Consider the following 20,375-nt stretch of genomic DNA (forward strand, 5'->3'; position numbering starts at 1 on the left):
TTGAATGTTTTCCTCTTTTGAATAATCTTTCTCACTGTAGAATGATGGACTAAATTGTTTGGACATAGCCTTATAACCCTTCCCAGATTGGTGGGCAGCAACAAGTGCTTCTCTAAGATCATTGCTGATGTCTTTCCTCCTTTGCATTGTGTTAACACACACCTGAATGCTCCAGACCAGCAAACTGCTAAAACTTTGGCTTTTATAGAGGTAGTCACACTTGCAGATGATCAATTAATCAAGGGCATTTGATTAGCATCACGTGTCTGCTACTTAGCATCTTAATTCCTATGGAAGCAGTAAGGGTGCACTTAGTTTTTCACTCACAGCTTTTCCATTTTGGCTTTATTTTTGTTAAATAAATCATGACACGGTGTAATATGTCATGTGTTGTTCATTTGAGGTTGTATTTACCTAATTTTAAGACCTGCTAAGGAACAGATGATTGTTATTATGTCCTGATATGTAAAACCATTGAATTCAAAGAGGGGTGTACTTTCTTTTTCACACAACTGTACATGCCTCAGCAGACGCATGCTTTGGCTGGAATATCCTACAGTCAATTGTCACCATTTAAATAAAAGATAATATTTAGGTGTCAAGGAGTGTGGTGTTTTATTCTAGGACCCCTATTTTTTAGTTGTTTACTGGTTTGGAAAATCCCATTGGTGAGCACTGTGACGGCAGCGGGGTGCCAAGCGAGTAATAAAGGGGTCACCCCCATTAGGCACCCCACTTCAACCGTCTGGGAAGTCGGGGGTTAACCAGAAATGTACTTGTAATACACATGGTCCCTTGCTTCACAACCAAAATGTATGTCCCTTTGGTTATCATGTTCCCACAATTAGAGCGATTACATGTATTTTTATTCCCCTGCCTCAGGGCAAAATGTGTTCTCTTTGCTGGTTGTATGTATTGTTCCAATTATCAGTGTTTTTACCCCTACAGTGTATGCACCAACCACATACACTGGGATCAGGTCGGGAGGTAAGGGTTAATTGTATTTACATGGTTTTGGCCCTTTGTTCCCCTTCCCGCTTTTTCAGTCTCCATTTGCAGCCTGTCCATAGGTCGCCATTGGAGCTCCATGCAACCCTATGGAGATTTCACAGATTTGGGCCCGATACCTGAGAAGACCAGCAGGTGGCGCCCGAGAGGAGTAGCGGACCTTCTCCATTGAAAGTGAATGGCGTAATGTTTTTCAATGGGGGTTCCTCAAAGCCCGCTTTCCAAGAATGAGTTGGATGCCTGCCAAACCGCAGCATCCGAAAATGGCTACTGTTTAACTGAAAAGAGCTTGATCTCTCAATTGCCGTGGGAACTAGGCTATGGCCAAGTTCACCGCCAATTAACGTGTGTAACTTTTGTTCTAGGGCCGCCGGAAATAAAATTATTTTTGCCCCTAGCTCATAGGAACCCCCTTACTCGACCCCAACCGGGTCCGACAGTCAATGGCGGCGAGAAAGGGTCGCGCTGGCCATGAGGGTCCCACCATTGACCGCAATGGCGGAGAAAAGCCGCGTGGCTTTAAAACACTAAGTCCAAAAGTGTAAAAAGTCTAAACCCATATCTCCGGTTCTGTAAGGACTAGAGGGCTGGGATTTGGCCACCATGTAGTCACTGCTCCGGCATGATTGCATGGCAATTTCCAGCCCTCTCTGATCAACAGAATGGAGTTCGGGTAACTGTCTAAAATGTGATTCTGCCATTGACTTCAATGGCGGAGAAATGCAACTTCTGTAAATGTGCATTTAAAGTGATATATTGTTATCTCCGGTTTGGTGGATCGTAGCGAGCTGAACCTTGGCCACCGTGGAGAGTCCCCTCCGGCATGAGGGTCTGGCAATTTCTAGCCCGCTTGGCCCAGCCGAACTGATTATTTTAATATATATATGATTGTGAAAATATACTGTATTTGGTGCCCAGCATAAAGCCCGCGAATGATACTAGCCCCTGCAGTATGTTAATGATCAGGGGGCGACTGTATGTCTACACCAAGTCCCCTGATCAAAGGCTCCCCCACCCTGATTAAGTATGCTAGGGCGGAGAAGAGCAGGACATGGGTACTTGTACTAAGTGCCATACTTCACACCTCTGGACAGAGGTTCCCGGCCCAGACCCCCAGAAGGTAGACTTTCAGTCGCCATCTGATTAGTGTGGGGTGCTGAAAATGGGTCTCTGGCCAGAGGGATTTGCGCATGTGCCAGCTACCTTGGGGCAGGTACCAAAGTGCTTCCCACGTTAGCTGGCAAAAGGTAATTGGGTGCAGGTAATTGTTAACCATTACCTGACACCCAATGTTAGGGTATGGGGCTTAAATCCCATATAAACGAGTGTAAGCTCTATGCCCAATGTTGTTCATGTTGTTCGTGACTACATCTGAAAGATACCTAATGCCTTGATGAATTGCTAATCCAGAACCTGATTACTTCATTGCCCCATTCCCTAAGTAAGTGTATATATTCTGTGTGTTATTTGTACAATATTGTGTGTTCACCTTCCCTGAAGGAATAAACTTTCTTTATCATATCACGGTTGCATTCAATTCAACCCAGTTATTTTGGTGTATATTATAAGCCTGTAAGCTATCGTGACAAGCACTGCCATGGGGACAACCAGGAAAATTAAAAATAGATAACCATCTTACTCATAATTTTCTTTTCCTGGAGTCCATCCATGGCAGTGCTCACCAATTCCCTCCCAAAGTTTAGATCGCAGATATTATTAATGTTTCTAGTTATATTTTTCAGCCGATTGCCATTATTTGGAGCCAGGAAGGAATTTATTTTTCCCCTTGAGACAGCATTGGATGATGTTTCACTGGGGTTTTTTATGTTTGTTTTCTTTATGGATGAAAATACTGTAAATACAAATATAGGATAAGTATCTGTCGTCTAAATTTAGCAGAGATTGAAGATTGGACATATGGTTTTTTTCAACGTCATCTACTATGTAACTACTATGTAATATTTCATTTTTTAAGTGGATGCTATTGATGAACATAGGGAAGTAGTGTTGGTCTACTACATTTATTCTGCCAAAAAACATTGTTCCTTCTCCTTACTGTTTGAAAAGTTGCCCAATAATATATAAACCAGGTGTGGACAAAAATATAAAAAAACTTAGGAGCCAGACAGCATTTCTATGAGCTAGATGTTTGTTGAGTGGGGAGGATAGAGAACAGGGGGGTAGGGATAAGGGTCTGTCGTGCTTCCCCCCCCCCACCCCCCTAATCAGCAGCTCTGTGTTTGTGTATGTGTCAATGTGTATCTGTGATGCACACGGACCACACACACACTCAGTCTCCTTCACAATCGTCAAAAGCGCCCCCAATCTTACCCTATCAAAATATAATGGGCACGCGTTTGACGGTCACGACTGTGTGTGATAGGTCAGTCAGAACTGCGCCGCAGCATAGGCGCCAGGAGTACAATTTTAGGGGCCTGAATTTTTCCATGCATGATATAGACATAGGTCTACAACATAGTATTGAAAATGTGGGTATTCATACTCCACATGCAAAACATAAGAGAGATGATGCTCTGAGTATTTATCTCGCACAATGTACAGTATAACAAAGGGTGCAATGACAAATACAAATCTACATTTACTGCTCCCAATTTAGTAATACTACTGGGAAAACAGCTGTGCAATTCCTACTTACGGTAATTTAGTTTTCCAGGCTTCTGTAGGCCTATGCAATTTGATTTGACTGATATTCACTGATTTGTCCCTGATTTTGATTTGTGTAAGGAGGACTTTGTTTAGTGATGTTGAGAGCATGTAATACAAAAGGTTTGTAGAATTATATCTTGTTTCTTTCTCTGATATCTAGTCACTGTATGTAATAATGCATTATTTATTTTAATCAAACTACATTATGGACCAAAGGGTTTAGAGACTGCAACGTAGTAACATTTATTTATTAACGATTCCTTTCGTTCTTATGCAGCAAATTCAAAATGCACTCAAGTACACTACTGGATTTATGCTGGTTTGTTCATGCCTGCTCCTTATTGGGTAAGTGTATCTACTTTATAAATGTCTCCCCAAACATGTAAAAGTCTATGTTTTAAGTTAAAAGTGTCACAATTCTGAGGCCAAGAAAAGCACTCTGTGTGTATATCTATCTATCGATGTGAATCTAACATTTTCTTTCATATGGTACATTTTGAGCTTTTGTTTTGCTCCAGAATTGCACCATTTTTGTCTTGATGCAGTACAGTGCATAGCCCCTAGAGAGCAGTTTAATTGCATATCCACCACAATGATGCTATGTATCAAAGTTTACTGGCTTTGATAAATCTAAAGTAGTTTTTTGGCTATAGTTTTGCATCTGCGTGTAGACTTAAATACATAACCTCCAATGTTAGAAATGTTAATGTGACTTATCTGAAGTTTTTTACCATTACAAAAAAAGACATCCTTTAGAATGAAAATAAGCTTGCAGAGACTAATCCATATTTCGTTTGTTGATTGCAGCATAGTCTCTGTTAGGCAATTAATCACCTAGGAATTAGGTCACTGTCAGACAAAATCACTTAATTTATTTGAGATGATACTTTTACAATTCTGCCCACTTCCTTTACTTTGCAAGTGTTATATCAATGCTTTATGCAGCTGGGTCCATAGGATAACAATTTAATACATTTCTTGCAAATACTATAGTGCTAAATAAATGAGTACTTCAGTATTAGGTGATACCTTTTTTTATTTGGACTAACAATTGATATTAGCAGACAAGCTTTCGAGAATTCGCTCTCTTTCTGAGGTCAGCATACTGATTTACAAAGATTTCATGAGTTTAACACAGATCTAAAAACCAAGATAACCAAGGCGGATGAGGTAGAGCGGGAATGGTAAACAAACAGACGGGGCAATTAATGAATGAAAGGAATAGGGAGAAATGTGGAGAGCATTTTGGACCATCCATCCATCAGCAGTGTGAAGGGCAGTAGTGGTGCAGAGGGGTGGGGGAAGGGTGAAATTGTAATAACAGAGAGGCAGGGAGAAAGCTTACAAAGAATTTATTTTGATAGTGTGTAAGAAACCCCATATCAGTATTAAGTCCTCTTTTAGATGTCCAAGCATTATTATTTTCAGTTCCAATGTTTCCCGTTCTTGAGTAATTTTAAACATTACTTTGAGGATTTGCATTTTTAAATAATTTATGGAATGATCTGGCTGAGAGATGTGATGCCCCACGTAGCGTAGTATTTTCCGTCTTCATGGTGTGCTACTGGGTGTCTGCGCAGGTTCTTTCTGGTTTTAAGTTTTTGACTAGTCTCACAATGTACTATAGCATAATTTGTCATATTTACTGCATTGAATCATATATACCACATTCCTGGATGTGCAGTATGATCCTTTAACATTGAGTGTTCCATGTTTATGGCTGGCTGTGGGATCTTGACATATATGTTTGCAGCGTTTGCAGCATGTAATCTTGCATGGTTTTATGCCATTCTCAGCGTCCTTGAGTTCATTATGAAGTTTCTATAGACCAACTTCTGTCTAAGGTTTAGGGCAGGGGAGCGCAAACATTTTAAGCTGCGCCACTGAGACCTGCCAGGCCTCCCCCGGTCTCGCGACCCCTCTCCTACCTTCCACATGCGTCAAATGATGCTTCGGGGTCGTGTGACGTCACATGACCCACGGCGTCATTTGACGCCAGCGACGTCCCGTCACATGACGCCGCGTTGCCATGGAAACGCGTCTGAAACAAGGTAAGTTTCCTTGTTGCAGAGGCCTCGTGTGATCCCCCGGCATTAAATTAATAAAAGCCTGGGGGAAGAGCGCAGGGCCTCTGCAACGGCCCTCGCCCCCCCAGACACAACTCCCACCCCCTATTTGTGCAACGCTGGTTTAGGGGTTGCCAAAAGGCAAGGAGGGAAGGTTTGGGGAAGATTTATTTTAATGTCATCCTCTGCCAGCATGGGTAGCCAGATCTTTTATTATTTTCCAGATTCCCTCCAGGGCAGGATTGTATGGGGCCACTTGTAGGATGGGTGTGGCTGTTTCTTTCTTTTTGAATAGGAGCAGGTGTTCTTCATGGGGCTTTAAGTGCAGATGCAATGGTTTTGGTAATAGTCTTTGCCTGTATTCCTTCTGTCTGAAGGGTTCAGTCATGTTTGTGAGGTGTCTGATACTGTCTTTAATGTCAATGCATATGCAGTGATTGCTTACAGCCTGGTCGTGTACGATGGCTTGGCCGGTTCATAGTATCGGGGGATAAGAGACTGTTTAAAGATACAGTAGCTCGTGCCCTATAGGCACGTAGGGTAAGTGCCCCAGTAGGGGATTTTTTATTTGTTTATGTGCATTTTCTTACTCCGCTTGTTAACTCTACTCTACCTACCATCACCTGTATATACTGCACTAATTGTTACAGTGACCATTTATAACCACTAATTTGTAGTGGTTTGTTGTCGCGAACCAACTCCGTCACCTGTTTTGTATTTACTCTCACAGAGGAATGTGGCTGTTCCTGTCTAGAGGTTGAGTGATTGTGACATTGTATATGCCTTATGTATTGCTACATCTTTACAACCTAAGTAATTGAGACTTTTTTACTTTACCTTTCACTGCATCTTAGTCTCTATACCATTATGTGTGTAGAGGGAGAAAGGGGGTGGCCCGGTATTAAAGGGGTTGCACCCTATATGGCCATCCCCTGACCTCACCAGAGAGATAAGGGGTTAACTGGACTGCGGTCCAGGGATGAGGTTTGCACCTTGTTGTACCTTGAAAATGTATGTTCCCCTGTTCCCATGTTTCATTATAAGCATATATTTTAATGTTTTAAAGTGCATTTCTGTATCTCCAGTTCTGGAGGTCGCAGAGAGTTCATATTTGGCCAATATGTGGAGTCACTGTAGGCATTAAAAACTGGCAAAGGTCGACACACTGAGCCCACCAGAATGGAACTTATTAATATGTGTAGATATTAAAGGGTATATGTATTTTATTTTGGATCTGTTCTGAAAATGCAGACGCCATTTGCTAGGCTAATAGGTCATGAAGGGCAGACGGCTGAGTAGCCTAAGTACGGTGATCAAAAAGTAACTGCCTTGATTGTTACCCAATGTCTAGGGATTAAGTATTAATCAATCAACAAACTCTAATTGTTACCTGAGGGCATGGGTTAGTCTATTAGCCTGTTAGTCTCCACATTAGAGAGTGGATACAGATAATTGTTCACCAATAGGCTGTGTTCAATGTTAAGAATAGGGTTGCACAGGTATATAAACTGTGTCAACCCTACAGTTTTTAGTTGTGCTGGAGTTGTGCTTCTGATACCATCTTGAATGTCACTGGACTGCTGGAGAATTGCTAGCGGATACTTCTCCATCCCCCAACCCTAAGTAAGTGTTATCTTCTTGTCTGTTAATTGTACTATATTGCTGTGTTCACCTTATTTAAGGAATAAATTATATTTTATTATATCTAAGCCTCGTTCAGTTCAACCCAGATATTTGGTGTTCATTATATCTTGTCATAAGCTACCGTGACAAGGTGGTAACATTAGACAAACTCAGTGTGTAGAGAGTGCCAAAGTAGTCTTGCTTTTTGCTTCTGTATCCTGAAGTTTGTCTAGGTTTTCCGAATAATCAATTTTTTGCTTGATGGATGGAATGAATTGAAGGACTCATGAAATTGTTTTAGATTGTCTGCAACTTCTGTCCATAATATAAATGGATATCAATGTATCTGTAATATTTGTAAGGTTTGAAGAGGCGTGTGTCTAGGAATCTGTTAACAATTTGCCATAAAAAGATTGTTATATTACGTTGCCATCCTGATTCCCATTCCAGTCCCCATTAGTTGTACAGTAGGTACATTTCCTCGTTGAAACTTAAGTAGTTGTGTGTGAGGAAGTATTCTATTTGTTTGGTAACTACTTCAGCGCTGTATTTTTGATCCAGGGGAGACGCTGCAAAGAATTTCAAGCATGCATGCCATCCTTGTGGGGGGAAAAACCTGTACAGGGATTCTACATCCATAGTAACTAGTTGTGTGTTGGATGGTAGTTGATTGAGGAAATCTGTGGTATATTGTATGAGGCTGTTGTTGTTTGTGACTTGTGGTTTTAGAATATTCTCCAGTAGGCTTTATATTTGTTCAGTGAGTGTATCCATACATGTTATAATTGGTATTGTCACGAATGGCACACCTGTAAACAGACATGTGACTTGTGTATGTGAAAAGGGTTAACACACATGGATATCCACTTGACTCACTTAAATCCATCACAAATATAACCTTAAACTCCCTGCCACCGCCAAGGATTACACATTTTTTTTACCACTAAGGTCATTGGTCCCCCTGTTGAATAGGAAAAAATATGATTAACACACAATCAATTGTAGCAAAATCTCCGAAATCCAGTCACTCTTCAAAAACATGCTAAGTTCACTTAGAATCCAATACAGTACTTATTACATTTTAAATACCCCAATAACTTTATTTCTATAATATCTAAAAGAATGCCACCTCCACCAGTGCATTTGCATAATTAAAATACCCAGATATGTGGATATCTATCGTGATAGGGTAGCTTTAATCTTTGAAGCTGAAATATCTTTTATGTAACATTGACCAACCTGTCAGATTTTATATTTAATTTAATCAGGTGAGATCGCTCGCCATAAGGAAATATTTCACATCCTTGCGAATTCTATGGAATCCCAAGTATCTCTGTCATAGACTCCAGGTGCAGGTTGGACCTCAGGGGCCGGAACAGCAAGGAGAAGGCAAGGGCGTTGTCGGGGTCACAGGCAGGAGTCCCGAGCAAGCGGCAAGGAATCATAGTCTGGGAACGGGCAGAGGTTAGGGGCAGGTGGCACGGGTCATGGGCAGAAGTCCGCCACAGGGAATTCAAAGACACGGGGGCTATGGCATGTACAGGGACATAGCTAGGAACAGATTGGGACATACCTAATTACAGGCAAGGACCTTTATTAAACAGGGACTCAACCAATACATGAATAGGGATCAGAAACAGGCTGTGGCCGAAAAGAGTCCTGGGCACAAAACAAAGGCAACGTGAAGCAGTAGACCGGAAACTATAAAGACAGAAGACAGGGAAACACCGGAGAACCAAGAGAAGACAGAGGGAAACACAGAGCAGAAAGAAGCAGGAGCAAACCCGGTGGATAAACCAAGGAACTGCGAGAGAGAGTACTACTGCACCGACACACTTTATTCGAGCAAATACCCAGTATGTACCTGGCAGATACCTGGAATGCGCCGCTCCTCACCTCTGACAAGCCCCGTTGCGTTTGCATTCCCAGCCTGGGTTCATGCCTGGCTGACGGGCGGCTGATCTGTTAAATGATAATGATTAGGATTTAATCGGCTGCAATGCTTCGCGTGTCTACCAGATGGCATAAATTCATGAATTGTAATGCAGTATATATATATATACTGTGCAGTATTGCAGCCAGGGGGAATAAAATGCTTCAATCCCTGCTTGGAAAATACCTCAATGCACTCGGGCAGAAAACAGTCACAAACCTCAATACACCCGGGTATACCCGAATTCGTGGGACTAGCCGAGCTCGAATAAAGTGTGTCGCCAGTGTAGATGTGTCAGGAATTTTCCTGACTATTTAGTAAACTTTCACAGACATGTGGAATGTTTTCCTGCCCACACCCTCTTGTGTTACCCAGATCACTTGAGGAATTCCCTTTAAGTTACCTAAAAATGGCTCTACGTATTTACACTGTTGCCAAGAGTTGTGGATCTATAATTTTAATAACCCCACAATCCCAGACCAGGTTGCCCTGGGATAACAAGAGTAAACAACGCTGTGTAGTGCTCTAACATAGACCTGACCAGTTTTTCCTGTAGTGCTCCATCTCTCCTCATCAAACCTCTGAATGCCCTGGGATAACCCCACTTTTAGAGAAACCCATAAAACAGGCTTGGGCCATTGGGGCCTGACCCCCATAAAACAATACCATGTATTTTTAAGATGTAACTTGTAACTCAAGTTAAACTTTTGTGTGCCTAAGTGGTAGAATACAGAGTATAGATAGGGCCTATCGTCACAGGTCTGCAAGGTTTTTCTGGTTTGTGGATTTTGGGAAGCATTTAAAAGATATTGAATTCTTCGTTGTTTGTTCTTACTTGCTCCAATTCTCATTGCCGATGTTTAGCGATTGGTTTGATAAGCTTTCTTAGTTGCTTTTTATATTCTTGGATTGGATCATGGGTCAGTTATTTGTAGTAGATGTTATCTGTGAGGTGTCTGTTACTGTCTTCTATGTACTCTTTTGTGTCCTTGACCACCACTCTCCCTTCTTTATCTGATGGTATCGATGGTGGTGATGTGTTTTTTTTTTTTTTTTTTTTTTTTTGTAGTTCCTTAATTGCAGATTTGCAGATCTCTTTGTATGTGAGATTTTGTACATTATATTTTTCCTGCTGTACTGATTTGATGCAAGTGAGTAAACTCACAATCTGAAGCTCTCTATGTACTGTACAGTAGCTGTCTAGTTTGCTGTTGCTTCCTGTTGGTGATGTGAAGTAGGTGTTTCATTGTAATTGCTAAAAACAATAGTTGTGGATAGCAGATGTAGGAGTGAGAAAAACATTTTGTTCAGTAACTTGAGCATTTACAGTGGATTCAGTGAGGACTAGTGTTTCTTTAAAAAAAAATAATATATATATATATTTTATGATAAACTTGTCATCATAGCTTATACTGTCAGAGAACACAAAAAGATACTGTTAAATGCTTATTGAAATATTGACTAAATAAATTCTGCCCTGAAAAATTGTAAAGCATTCAGAACACATTTCTCCCGAAAAGAGAATATTTATATGGCTACACTAAAAAGATCTATATAATGTTAAAATCACTCTGTATAAACCATGGTATACACATGAAATATTTTGAGTAGTTTAATGTTGTACAACATAAACTTCTGAACAGACAGCATTCAAGCCAGTACTACAGATTTCGTGAGCATTTTTACATTAAGTTTTTAATATCTCATGCGCTAAATGATGTAACATATTTCTGCCCACTGTCTCCCTTCATAAAAGAAAGCTTTATGCTTTTTTTAATGCACCAATCAACCCCAAATAACTCTAAGATTCTAACTCATATAGTGTACGTATCTAAGCTTGTATTTTTCGTGTGTGTGTGTTAAAAATCAGGATTCTGTGCAGGAGTTGAGAAAGACTGCACAGGGCACAGTCCTAGGGTTTCTCCATTTTAACCTCCCAGACCTTATATCTCCTGAATGAAGCATCAGATTTTTTGATTATAAAAAGCATTGGAAAGGGCAAAATAGAAAAAAAGTGACTATTAGCATGTTCTGCTTCTTTAACCCTCACCCTAATTTTTTTCTGTCCTTGGTCCATTTATCTCTCAGCTTTCTTGTGCACTCAAACTAGGCCATTCTAAACCGTGGTATTTCTTCTTCGACAGCCATTCTTTTGTAAATCTGCTTGTATGTTTTTTTTTTTTTTTTAATGGTTGAAATTTTTTATTGCGTTTTCCATAACAAAACATATTATATTTCAACAAGACCACAAAATACCAGTTTACAGTGGTTACAATATTTCTTTACATTTAACAGTGCACTAAACCAGTAAATAATATATTAAAATGACATATACTTTAGACAATGACAAACAAAAAATGAAATGAAATTTTAAATCGATGAGTCAGTTCTATCAGCATTGTATCATTTCCCTCTGTACCTACCCCCCCCCCTACCCTCCTATTGTTGTTTCTGTGCTATAGGTCTTAACCTTATCTAGAGATGCCATGCATTAGATATATTATTATTTTCCCCCCTCATCACCTTCTGTGCCTCTCACATACCAGACTTCTTAGTAAATACCATGACATTTGGCCAAACGCTCACATCACAACCTCTTTGTCGCTGTCTGGTAAAATTTCAATAATGGGATCCCATTTCTTAAATAGTGTTTCCGTTTTTAGCTCTTTATTGGTTTCGGCTTCAATTTTATCTAACAGGAATAATTGTGTTAAAGATTTGTTTAGGTATCTCCATGTTAGAGGGTATCCTTTTATCCATTGTAACATTATGGTTTTTCTGGCTGCCAATAATGTAATTTCTATGAATTTAGGTATACTCACCCAGTTATTCATGATCTTCCATTCCTCCAAGTTGCCAAATATCAAAGAAACTGGTTCTTTAACCGCCATTATTTTAACATTCTTCTGTATATAATCCAGAACTTGGTCCCAAAAGAATGCAATCTTGGGCCAGTCCCATAAGCAGTGTTTTAGGTCTGCTTTAGGTTGTTGGCACTTTGGACATCTATGCCTGGATTTGTCTGTATTCTTGTAACTTATGTTAAAAGCACAATATGCCCCTGGTGTCAGTTTTAATTGCATCTCTCTCCACATTTCTGATATAAGTTTTCTAGTTTTCTCTAAACCAGTAAGTATTACATCAAGTTCCGTTATTTCCTTGAAATCTTAGTTCCAGGCCACAAAAACTTGTTACAAAATCCTCTCATAATTGTTGTCTCTTAATAAATTATATATCTGATATAGTGTATCTATTCTCTCTGGAAAGACTAAAAAAGAAATATCAAATATATTATTTGACAATACTTCCTTTTGATAGTTCTCCAGTGATATACAGTAATGTCACCTGTACATACGAATAACCATGTGAACGATTTATCTCCCACTTTTCCTTTAATTCCTCAAAAGTAATGAGCCTTTCCTGGTGTTCCTTTATCAAATGTCCTAAACACCTTGAGCCCTTGCCGTCCCACAATTGAAAGGATGTCTTATTTTGGCCTGGGAGGAAGTTTGCATTTCCCTTAATAGGCAGAAATGTAGAGATTGTGTATGATAAACTAGCCCTAACAGACCATCAACAAATGCCAAAACCAAAGAAAAATGGTTTGATAAGGAATGCAACACCCTTAGAAATATATTGTATAATATATACAATATCAAACAAAAAAAAAACAGAGACCAAAACAATACAGAACTACGAATAAGATAACACCAACACCCGAAGCACTACAGGCACACACTAAGAAAGAGAAAAAACAAAACCACATTGCAAAAAAAAATAGAAAGAATTGAAGAAGCTTTGGATGAAAATACTTTTTGGCAAACCTGGAAACATCTGGATACAAAACAGAATAACAGACACCTAGCAATTCAGAATTGCAACATATGGAAAAACTACTTTGAGGACCTTTATCAAGAAATCCCAGAAGAAAACCTTACACAAGAACACAAACAAATCCACACCAAACAAACATCACTGGGGGACATTATAAAAGATAACCAAAACCCCTGCACATACCAATCACAATCCAGGAAATAAAAGAAAAAAGAAAACTAAAAAAAAAAAAACAAGAAAGCCAGTGGACCAGATGGCATTCTACATGAGATGTTGAAGTATAGCAATGCATCTATACAAGATGCTCTACTGAAAATGTTCAACCTGGTCCTTACTACTGGCTACTTCCATGAACTGTGGAATGAAGGACTGATAACTCCTAACCACAAGAAAGGAGACAGGCTGGATCCATCCAATTACAGAGGCATCTGTGTCGGCAGCAGCCTGGGGAAACTGTTCAACAGCATCTTGAACATCAGAATCCTCACCTTCCTGACAGAGCAGAGTGTACTGAGTAAGAGACAAAAAAGTGAAAAATATCAGCGCTACTAATTGTATAAAATTATTAAACTTATTAAACCTTCAACCCACCATAAAAGTGTAGGTGATTACTCAATGTAACCTTTAAACCAATAGTGTAAAATATGTAAATTACTATATAAACAACCACATTAGTGTAAAATAGGATAAGGAAAAAACCAAAAATAAATATTTTGAGTCTGCTGCAGTATAATGTTGGATGGCTCAGCATCCCACAGAACTAGTATACAAAAAGAAAACAGAGCACACAATTCATAGTGTAATCAATTCAATATTTTGTGATATATGTGAATGTTGGTTATAAATGCACGTACAAATTATATTTAGGCAATACATGAATTTTGGCACGTTACCAACGGGATTCAGCATCCGTCCAGACTGCACCAGTACTCAGGATCCGCCAGCAGTAAGAGTAGCTTATCAAGGCTCCAGATGTCGTCTGTCTCACTCAACATCAGTTCCGGAAGTGAAGGAGAAGTCAGGTCCTCTATTTGGAACGCAGCCTCCGCTGTGGTCTGGGACTATTACCCTCTGGTTCGCCCGTCGGGGATCCGTATTGTTTGTCAGCTGCAGCGCTAAGTCTCACATGGATCCTACTTCCTGGTGTCGCGTCATTAAATCCGCGTCATCGGATGCGTCTAAGATCCCGGCCGTCGGATCGGCAACAGATAAACAAAGTCCCGCTTATGTGTTCTTTAACAAATGTAGAAGTAAATGTGCTCACATATATATGGAGGTAAAATACCCCTTAAAGAAACACAATCTTCAATATCAGGATATCAGGATTGTGTTTCCTTAAGGGGTATTTTACCTATATATATATTTGAGCACATTTACTTCTACATTTGCTAAAGAACGCATACGCAGGACTTTGTTTATCTGTTCCCGATCCGACGGCCGGGATCTTAGACGCATCCGATGTCGTGGATTTAATGATGCGACACCAGGAAGTAGGATTCTTGTGAGACTGACAAACAATACAGATTTCCGACGGACAAACCGGAGGGAATTGTCCCAGACGACAGCGGAAGCTGCATTCCAAATAGAGGACCTGATTTCTCCTTCCCCCTCTGGAACTGAGCTTTAGTGATACAGACGACATCTGGAGCCGTTGGTAACGTGCCAAAAATCATGTATTGCCTAAACTAAATATCTTTTTGTATGTGCATTTATAACCACCATCACTTTTATCACAATATATTTAGTTGATCACACTATGAGTTGTGCGCTGTGTTTTCTTCTTTTTTTGTACTGAGTAAGAGCCAGACACGCTTCCTGCCAAACCACCGCACCACGGATCACGTCTCACCCTACACAGCCTGGTCAATAAGCACGTCCACAACACCAACAAGGGCAACATTTTGCTAGCTTTGTGGACTTTAAAAAGGCCTTCGACTCCATCTGGCGTCCAGGTCTATTGCTGAAAATAATAGAATGCGGAATAGGGGTGAGAACATAAGACACCATCAAAAGTATGTACTCTGAAAACAAATGTTGCGTGAAAGTTAATAACAAAAGGACAGACTTCTTCCATCAATGCCGTGGATTTAGTCAGGGCTGCAGCCTGAGTTCCACATTTTTTAACATATACATCAATGAGCTTGCAGCAGCCCTAGAATCCTCCTCAGCACCTGGGCTCAACTTGGCTGGAACAGAGATTAAGTCTCTACTATAAGCAGACGATCTGCTCCTGCTGTCTCCAACAGAAAAAGGCCTCCAACAGAAACTGGCATTACTAGAAACTTCATCCAGACCTGGGCACTCTCTGTGAACCTAGAAAAAACAGAATGGTATTCCAGAAAAAATCTAAAACATCCAACCATATCGCAATTCACACTGAATGACAATGCACTGGAACAGACAGCGAGCTACAACTACCTTGGTCTAACAATCAGCTAATCAGGGAAATTCAACCTGTCCATAAATACACTGAAGGAGAAGGCCCGCAGAGCATTCTATGCAACAAGGAAACAGATATACCATCTCAAACCACCAATAGGAATCTGGATGAAAATATTCAACAGCAACATCACAACCATCCTTCTGTACGGCAGCGAGGTGTGGGATCCTGTGACATACCAGACCCCACAAAATGGGATACCAGCCCATCCGAAATACTGCATCTGGAATTCTACAAACACCTTCTCCAAGTACACAGGAGTACATCAAACAATGCATGCTGGGCTGCTTTCCTCTGCTGCTCACTGTACAGAAAAGAGCACTGACATTCTGGGCCCACCTAAACAAAAGCCATCCACAGTCTTACTGCTACAGAGCATTGAAAAAACAGGACCTCCTCACTAACCCCTGTGCCATCAAACAACTTGTCCTCTCACTCCAAGAACAAAACCCCACACAGATCAACAACCTGCCGATAAAACAAATCGACTCAATCGCCAGCGAACTGAAGAAGCATTATGTGACTATATGGGAAAATGATATTCAGCGCTCAAAGAAGCTGGAGACCTACCACAGCCTACAGAGAGAATACACTCTGGCACCCTACCAACTGAAGGTAAAAGACCCAAAGCAGAGACAGACCTTGGGCCAGTTCAGAATGAGTTCCCACATCCTGGAAATAGAAACCAGCAGATACAGACAGAACTGGAAGCCCCGGCAGAGGATTGTGCCAGCGATGAGAGGTAGAAGATGAAACGCATTTCCTGTTGCGCTGCACACAATACTCTGAAGTGAGGAGTACCTACCTGGAGAAACTCACAGCTCTTAATCAAAACTTTAATAATATAGAAGAAAACCAGAAAATAGTGATCCTCCTGGGAGAAGAACTGGCTGCACACTATATCGGCACCTGCCACAGGATGAAAGATGCTCACTAACCCCCACATCCCTGTGTGTAGCTGGTACCCAGGTACCGTGCAATCATTATACCCTACCCCGTATTATTCAGGTACTGTGTAATTATTGTACCCTACCCCCTATTATTCATACTTGGGCAATACTGAAATGTTCTTTCGTCATGCTAATAAAGCTTATTTGATTTGATTTAATCCCATATTCAATCTTATTATCTTCCATGCTGTGTAAGTGTTTTTTTACCAAAATATTATCTTTGATCTCTCACGATAATACTCCCCACTTTGTATGTAGTATATCTATTAGCTTCATAGGCCATACTTCCTGCTGCTCTATCTCTAAATTTGAGTGAAAACTTTTCTTTAATATCCAATCACCCTCATGCCTTTATGCTAAATTATACTTTCTGATATCCGTGAAATTTAGTCCCCCCGATTCTCTGCATAGTTGTAGTTTTTTTTATAATGCTATTCTGGGTCTCCCTCCTCTCTAAATGAACCTACTAAATGCCCTATTTAATTCTTTGGCATCTGTGTGTTTTATTAGTAATGGTAACATTTGTAAGGGGTAGAGAATTCTGACACAGCTGATCATTTTGATCAGTTGGCATCTCCCTGACAGGTTCAGAGGGAGGTTCTGCCACTCTTCCAGTTCCATTATTACCTTCTGAAAAATGCCCTTAAAATTGTCTACATATAGTTTTCCCAGGTCCGCTGCTTTTAAAGGGTAAATTCTCATCCCATGTTACATCATTCCTATTTGTAAGGATTAATATTTCTGTTTTTGAAACATTAACTTTCAACCCTGAGAATTTACCAAATTCCCTAATAGCTTTAAATATGTGGGGCAACACCTCCTCAGGATAAGGCACTAGGAGCAGCAGATAGTCTGCAAACCAGGACATACTTGAAAACGAGAGGTAACTCTCAATGTATTACTTTCTGTTAAAACATTTTATAAATAAATTAAATTAAATAGAGCTAATTTAGCCTCATACTTCCCTATGTTGATTCCCTTGAAACTTTCCATACTTCTCAGATATTCGGCCAAAGGCTCAATAGCACAATTAAAGAGCAAAGGGGGCAGAGGGTACTCCTGTCTCGTACCTCTGTATAATTTAAACTGGGGAGACCGTAACCCTGCTGCTATTATTTTAGCTTTTCGATCTGCATACTATTGTTTTATCCTAAGGAAAGGTCACTCAATCCCCACTTTTTGCAGTACCTGGAACAGATACGTCCAGTTTACATTATCAAAAGCCTTTTCGGCGTCTATTGATATAATATTATTTTTGTTATTTTCTATATTAGATTTGGTCCCATTTACAGCAGCTGTAACTTTTCAAATATTTTTACCGGATGTCTCCCTTTTACAAATCCAGATTTATCTGGATGGATCAATTTTGGTAGGATTGATGCTAACCTCTCTGCTAAAATATTTGAGAGGATCTTGGTTCTTGATTTAATACAGTAGGGCCCCGCTTTTGACGATGCGCAGAACGGAGGTTGCGCATGCGCATAAGGGGGAATTGCAGGTCTGCGCATGCGCAGATGCCAAAAATCGCGGCCTCCGCTTCCTGGCAGGGCCATGGAACGGAACTCGCCGCATGAGCGGGGCCCGTCTATGAAATTGGTCTATATGATTCTGGATTTAATGGTTTTTTTTTTCTTCCTTGTGAAGAATCCTTATGAAAGCCATCTTGCCCATTTCTAAGCATTCTTCAGTTTTTAATATATTTTTGAACGCTTCCTTAAGTGGTAGACCTATTTCCGTATGTAAGATTGTATAGTTGTATAGTTTCGGCCCCAAACCCTGGTGCTTTGCCATTTTTAAGTTTTTTGATCGACTCTGATATTTCGTCTATGAAAATTGACTTATTTAATCTTTGATCTTCCCATGTTAATTTAGGCAACGGTAATTTCCCCACGAAATAGTCCATTACCTCTGCATTTTCCTCACTCTTTCCATATAATTTTTGATAGTTTTCTTGAAATGCTAAAGATATTTCTTTAGGTTCAGTTGAGATTTCCCAATTAGCTTTCTGTATTTTCATTATATTTCATTATATGTTTAGATGATGACTAAATCCCCAATTAGTTTGCCAGCTTTATTCCCATATCTATATAGATTCAAGTCTCTATATTGCACTTTTTTTTACTTCCTTTCTCTGCAGCCATATCTCGCATATGCCCTTTAAAAATAAAATAAAAACAATATTCCTCTTTTGTGGCCAAAGATGGTTTTAGTTTAAAGCTCCTGTATGCTTCTCTTAGCTCGTTACTAGCTTTCCTGAATTCCATTTCTATTTCCTTCCTTTTTTTATTTGAAAAGGCCATTATATCTCCCCTTAGCGCCGCCTTTACAGTTTCCCAATACAATGTCCCTTCTTTTTGGTGTGCATTGTTATTGTCCTTGAATTGGTATCCTTTGTATAGTAGGAAAGCTTTAAACTCCTCATTGTATTATAAATGTGACTGGAACCTCCATATCGTTGTGCTCTTTCTGGCTAATATTTAGCCCTATCCATACTTTAGCATGGTCAGAAATCAAGATGTTTTCAATGGAAGGTATACCCAGGTTAGGGATAAAGATCGTCACTTATTAAAAAAATAATCGCTTCTTGAAAAGCTATTATGAGGATGGGAGAAAAAGGAGTACTCCTTCTCTATGGGATTTAGTGACCTCCAGCAGTCAGTCACCCCTAGCGCTTCTCGCAGAGTCTTAATTCTTTCCTAGATTTAGTCCCCTCTGTTTTTGGAACAGTGTGAGCCGTCTGTAGCTCAAGGTTTTTGTTTTTGCCCTGATTTGTCTAACAATTGATCTTGAGCTACATTAAAATCTCCGCCCAATATAGTATTGTTAGGTTTATCTTTCAATATTTTTTCCACCGTGCTCTGGAAAAAGCTCTGGCTATTCTCATTGGGGCCATATAGATTATAAATGTTTAATTCTGTTTTGTGTATTTTTACCCTGCATTGCACCAGTTTCACCGTTGTGTCCCCACAGGAAGTTCTTATTTCCACGGGCAGTTCTTTATTGATTAGAATTGCTACACCTCCCTTCTTTCCCACTGCTGGGGAATAAATACATTCTCCCACCCAGTCCCGCTTACATTTTTTACTTTCGTCTTCAGTCAGGTGGGTTTCCTGAACTAGTGCAATATCTGTCCTTAATTTTTTCAGGTGTCTAATAATTTTGTTTGTTTATATTGGAGAATGTATTCCCTTTACGTTCCAAGAGACTATTTTCATGTACATTTTACTCTGTGTTTGTGATTATATACTTGCGGTTCTCCTGCTGCCTTTGTGGGTATCTTACTCTCTTTTTTTTAAATAATTACTTCGTTACTTAACGTACCTAGCTTGACCTTTAACTTCGGCCTTCCCCAATACATGTTAACAAGGCAATTCTTCTCGTTCCCTCTACTCCACAAACATTTTCCCTCCATCAATCTTTTATCTCAGGATACCCAAAGAAGTACTTTTAGTTCTTTGCACCATTCCAAGTCATCAAGATACTTTTAAAGTCCCAGCACTCTCTTCCTCTGCGTCGTTTTGTTTGCTTGCTCTCTTGCTGGTCTCGCTCCTTTTGGGGCTTTCGTTGTTTGTTCTGTTCTGTTCCTCCTTGATTTGCCCCCAGAGCCTTTATCTTGTCTCTATGTTTCGTGTCTCTGTAAGAACTTTTCCGCTTCCTCTGTCGTGTTGAACACTCTCGTTTCTGCCTCCGTGAAGACTCTCAGCATGGCAGGGTAGCTTAGTGTAAAAATTTTTATTGCCCTTAAAGAGAGCTCTGCACACCTTGCTGAATTCCCTCCTTTTATCTGGCCCCACTGCTGAATAGTCTTGGATTAACAGGATCCTATGTCTCTCAAATATTAGGCTGCCAGCACT

At 40.1% G+C, this 20,375-nt stretch overlaps 1 protein-coding gene across 1 annotated transcript in view; it reads left to right on the forward strand.

Annotated features, from left to right (window-relative positions):
* LMBRD1 (LMBR1 domain containing 1) overlaps nucleotides 1–20,375 on the forward strand; it is a 298,972-nt gene that overhangs the window by 110,503 nt on the left and 168,094 nt on the right. The window contains exon 5 of the mRNA XM_075598083.1: nucleotides 3,953–4,020. Within this exon, the coding sequence (XP_075454198.1) occupies nucleotides 3,953–4,020 (68 nt within the window). The remainder of the gene's footprint in view (nucleotides 1–3,952; nucleotides 4,021–20,375) is intronic.

This window comes from Ascaphus truei, chromosome 4 (genome assembly GCF_040206685.1).
Source record: "Ascaphus truei isolate aAscTru1 chromosome 4, aAscTru1.hap1, whole genome shotgun sequence".
NCBI classification, from domain to species: Eukaryota; Metazoa; Chordata; class Amphibia; order Anura; family Ascaphidae; genus Ascaphus; species Ascaphus truei.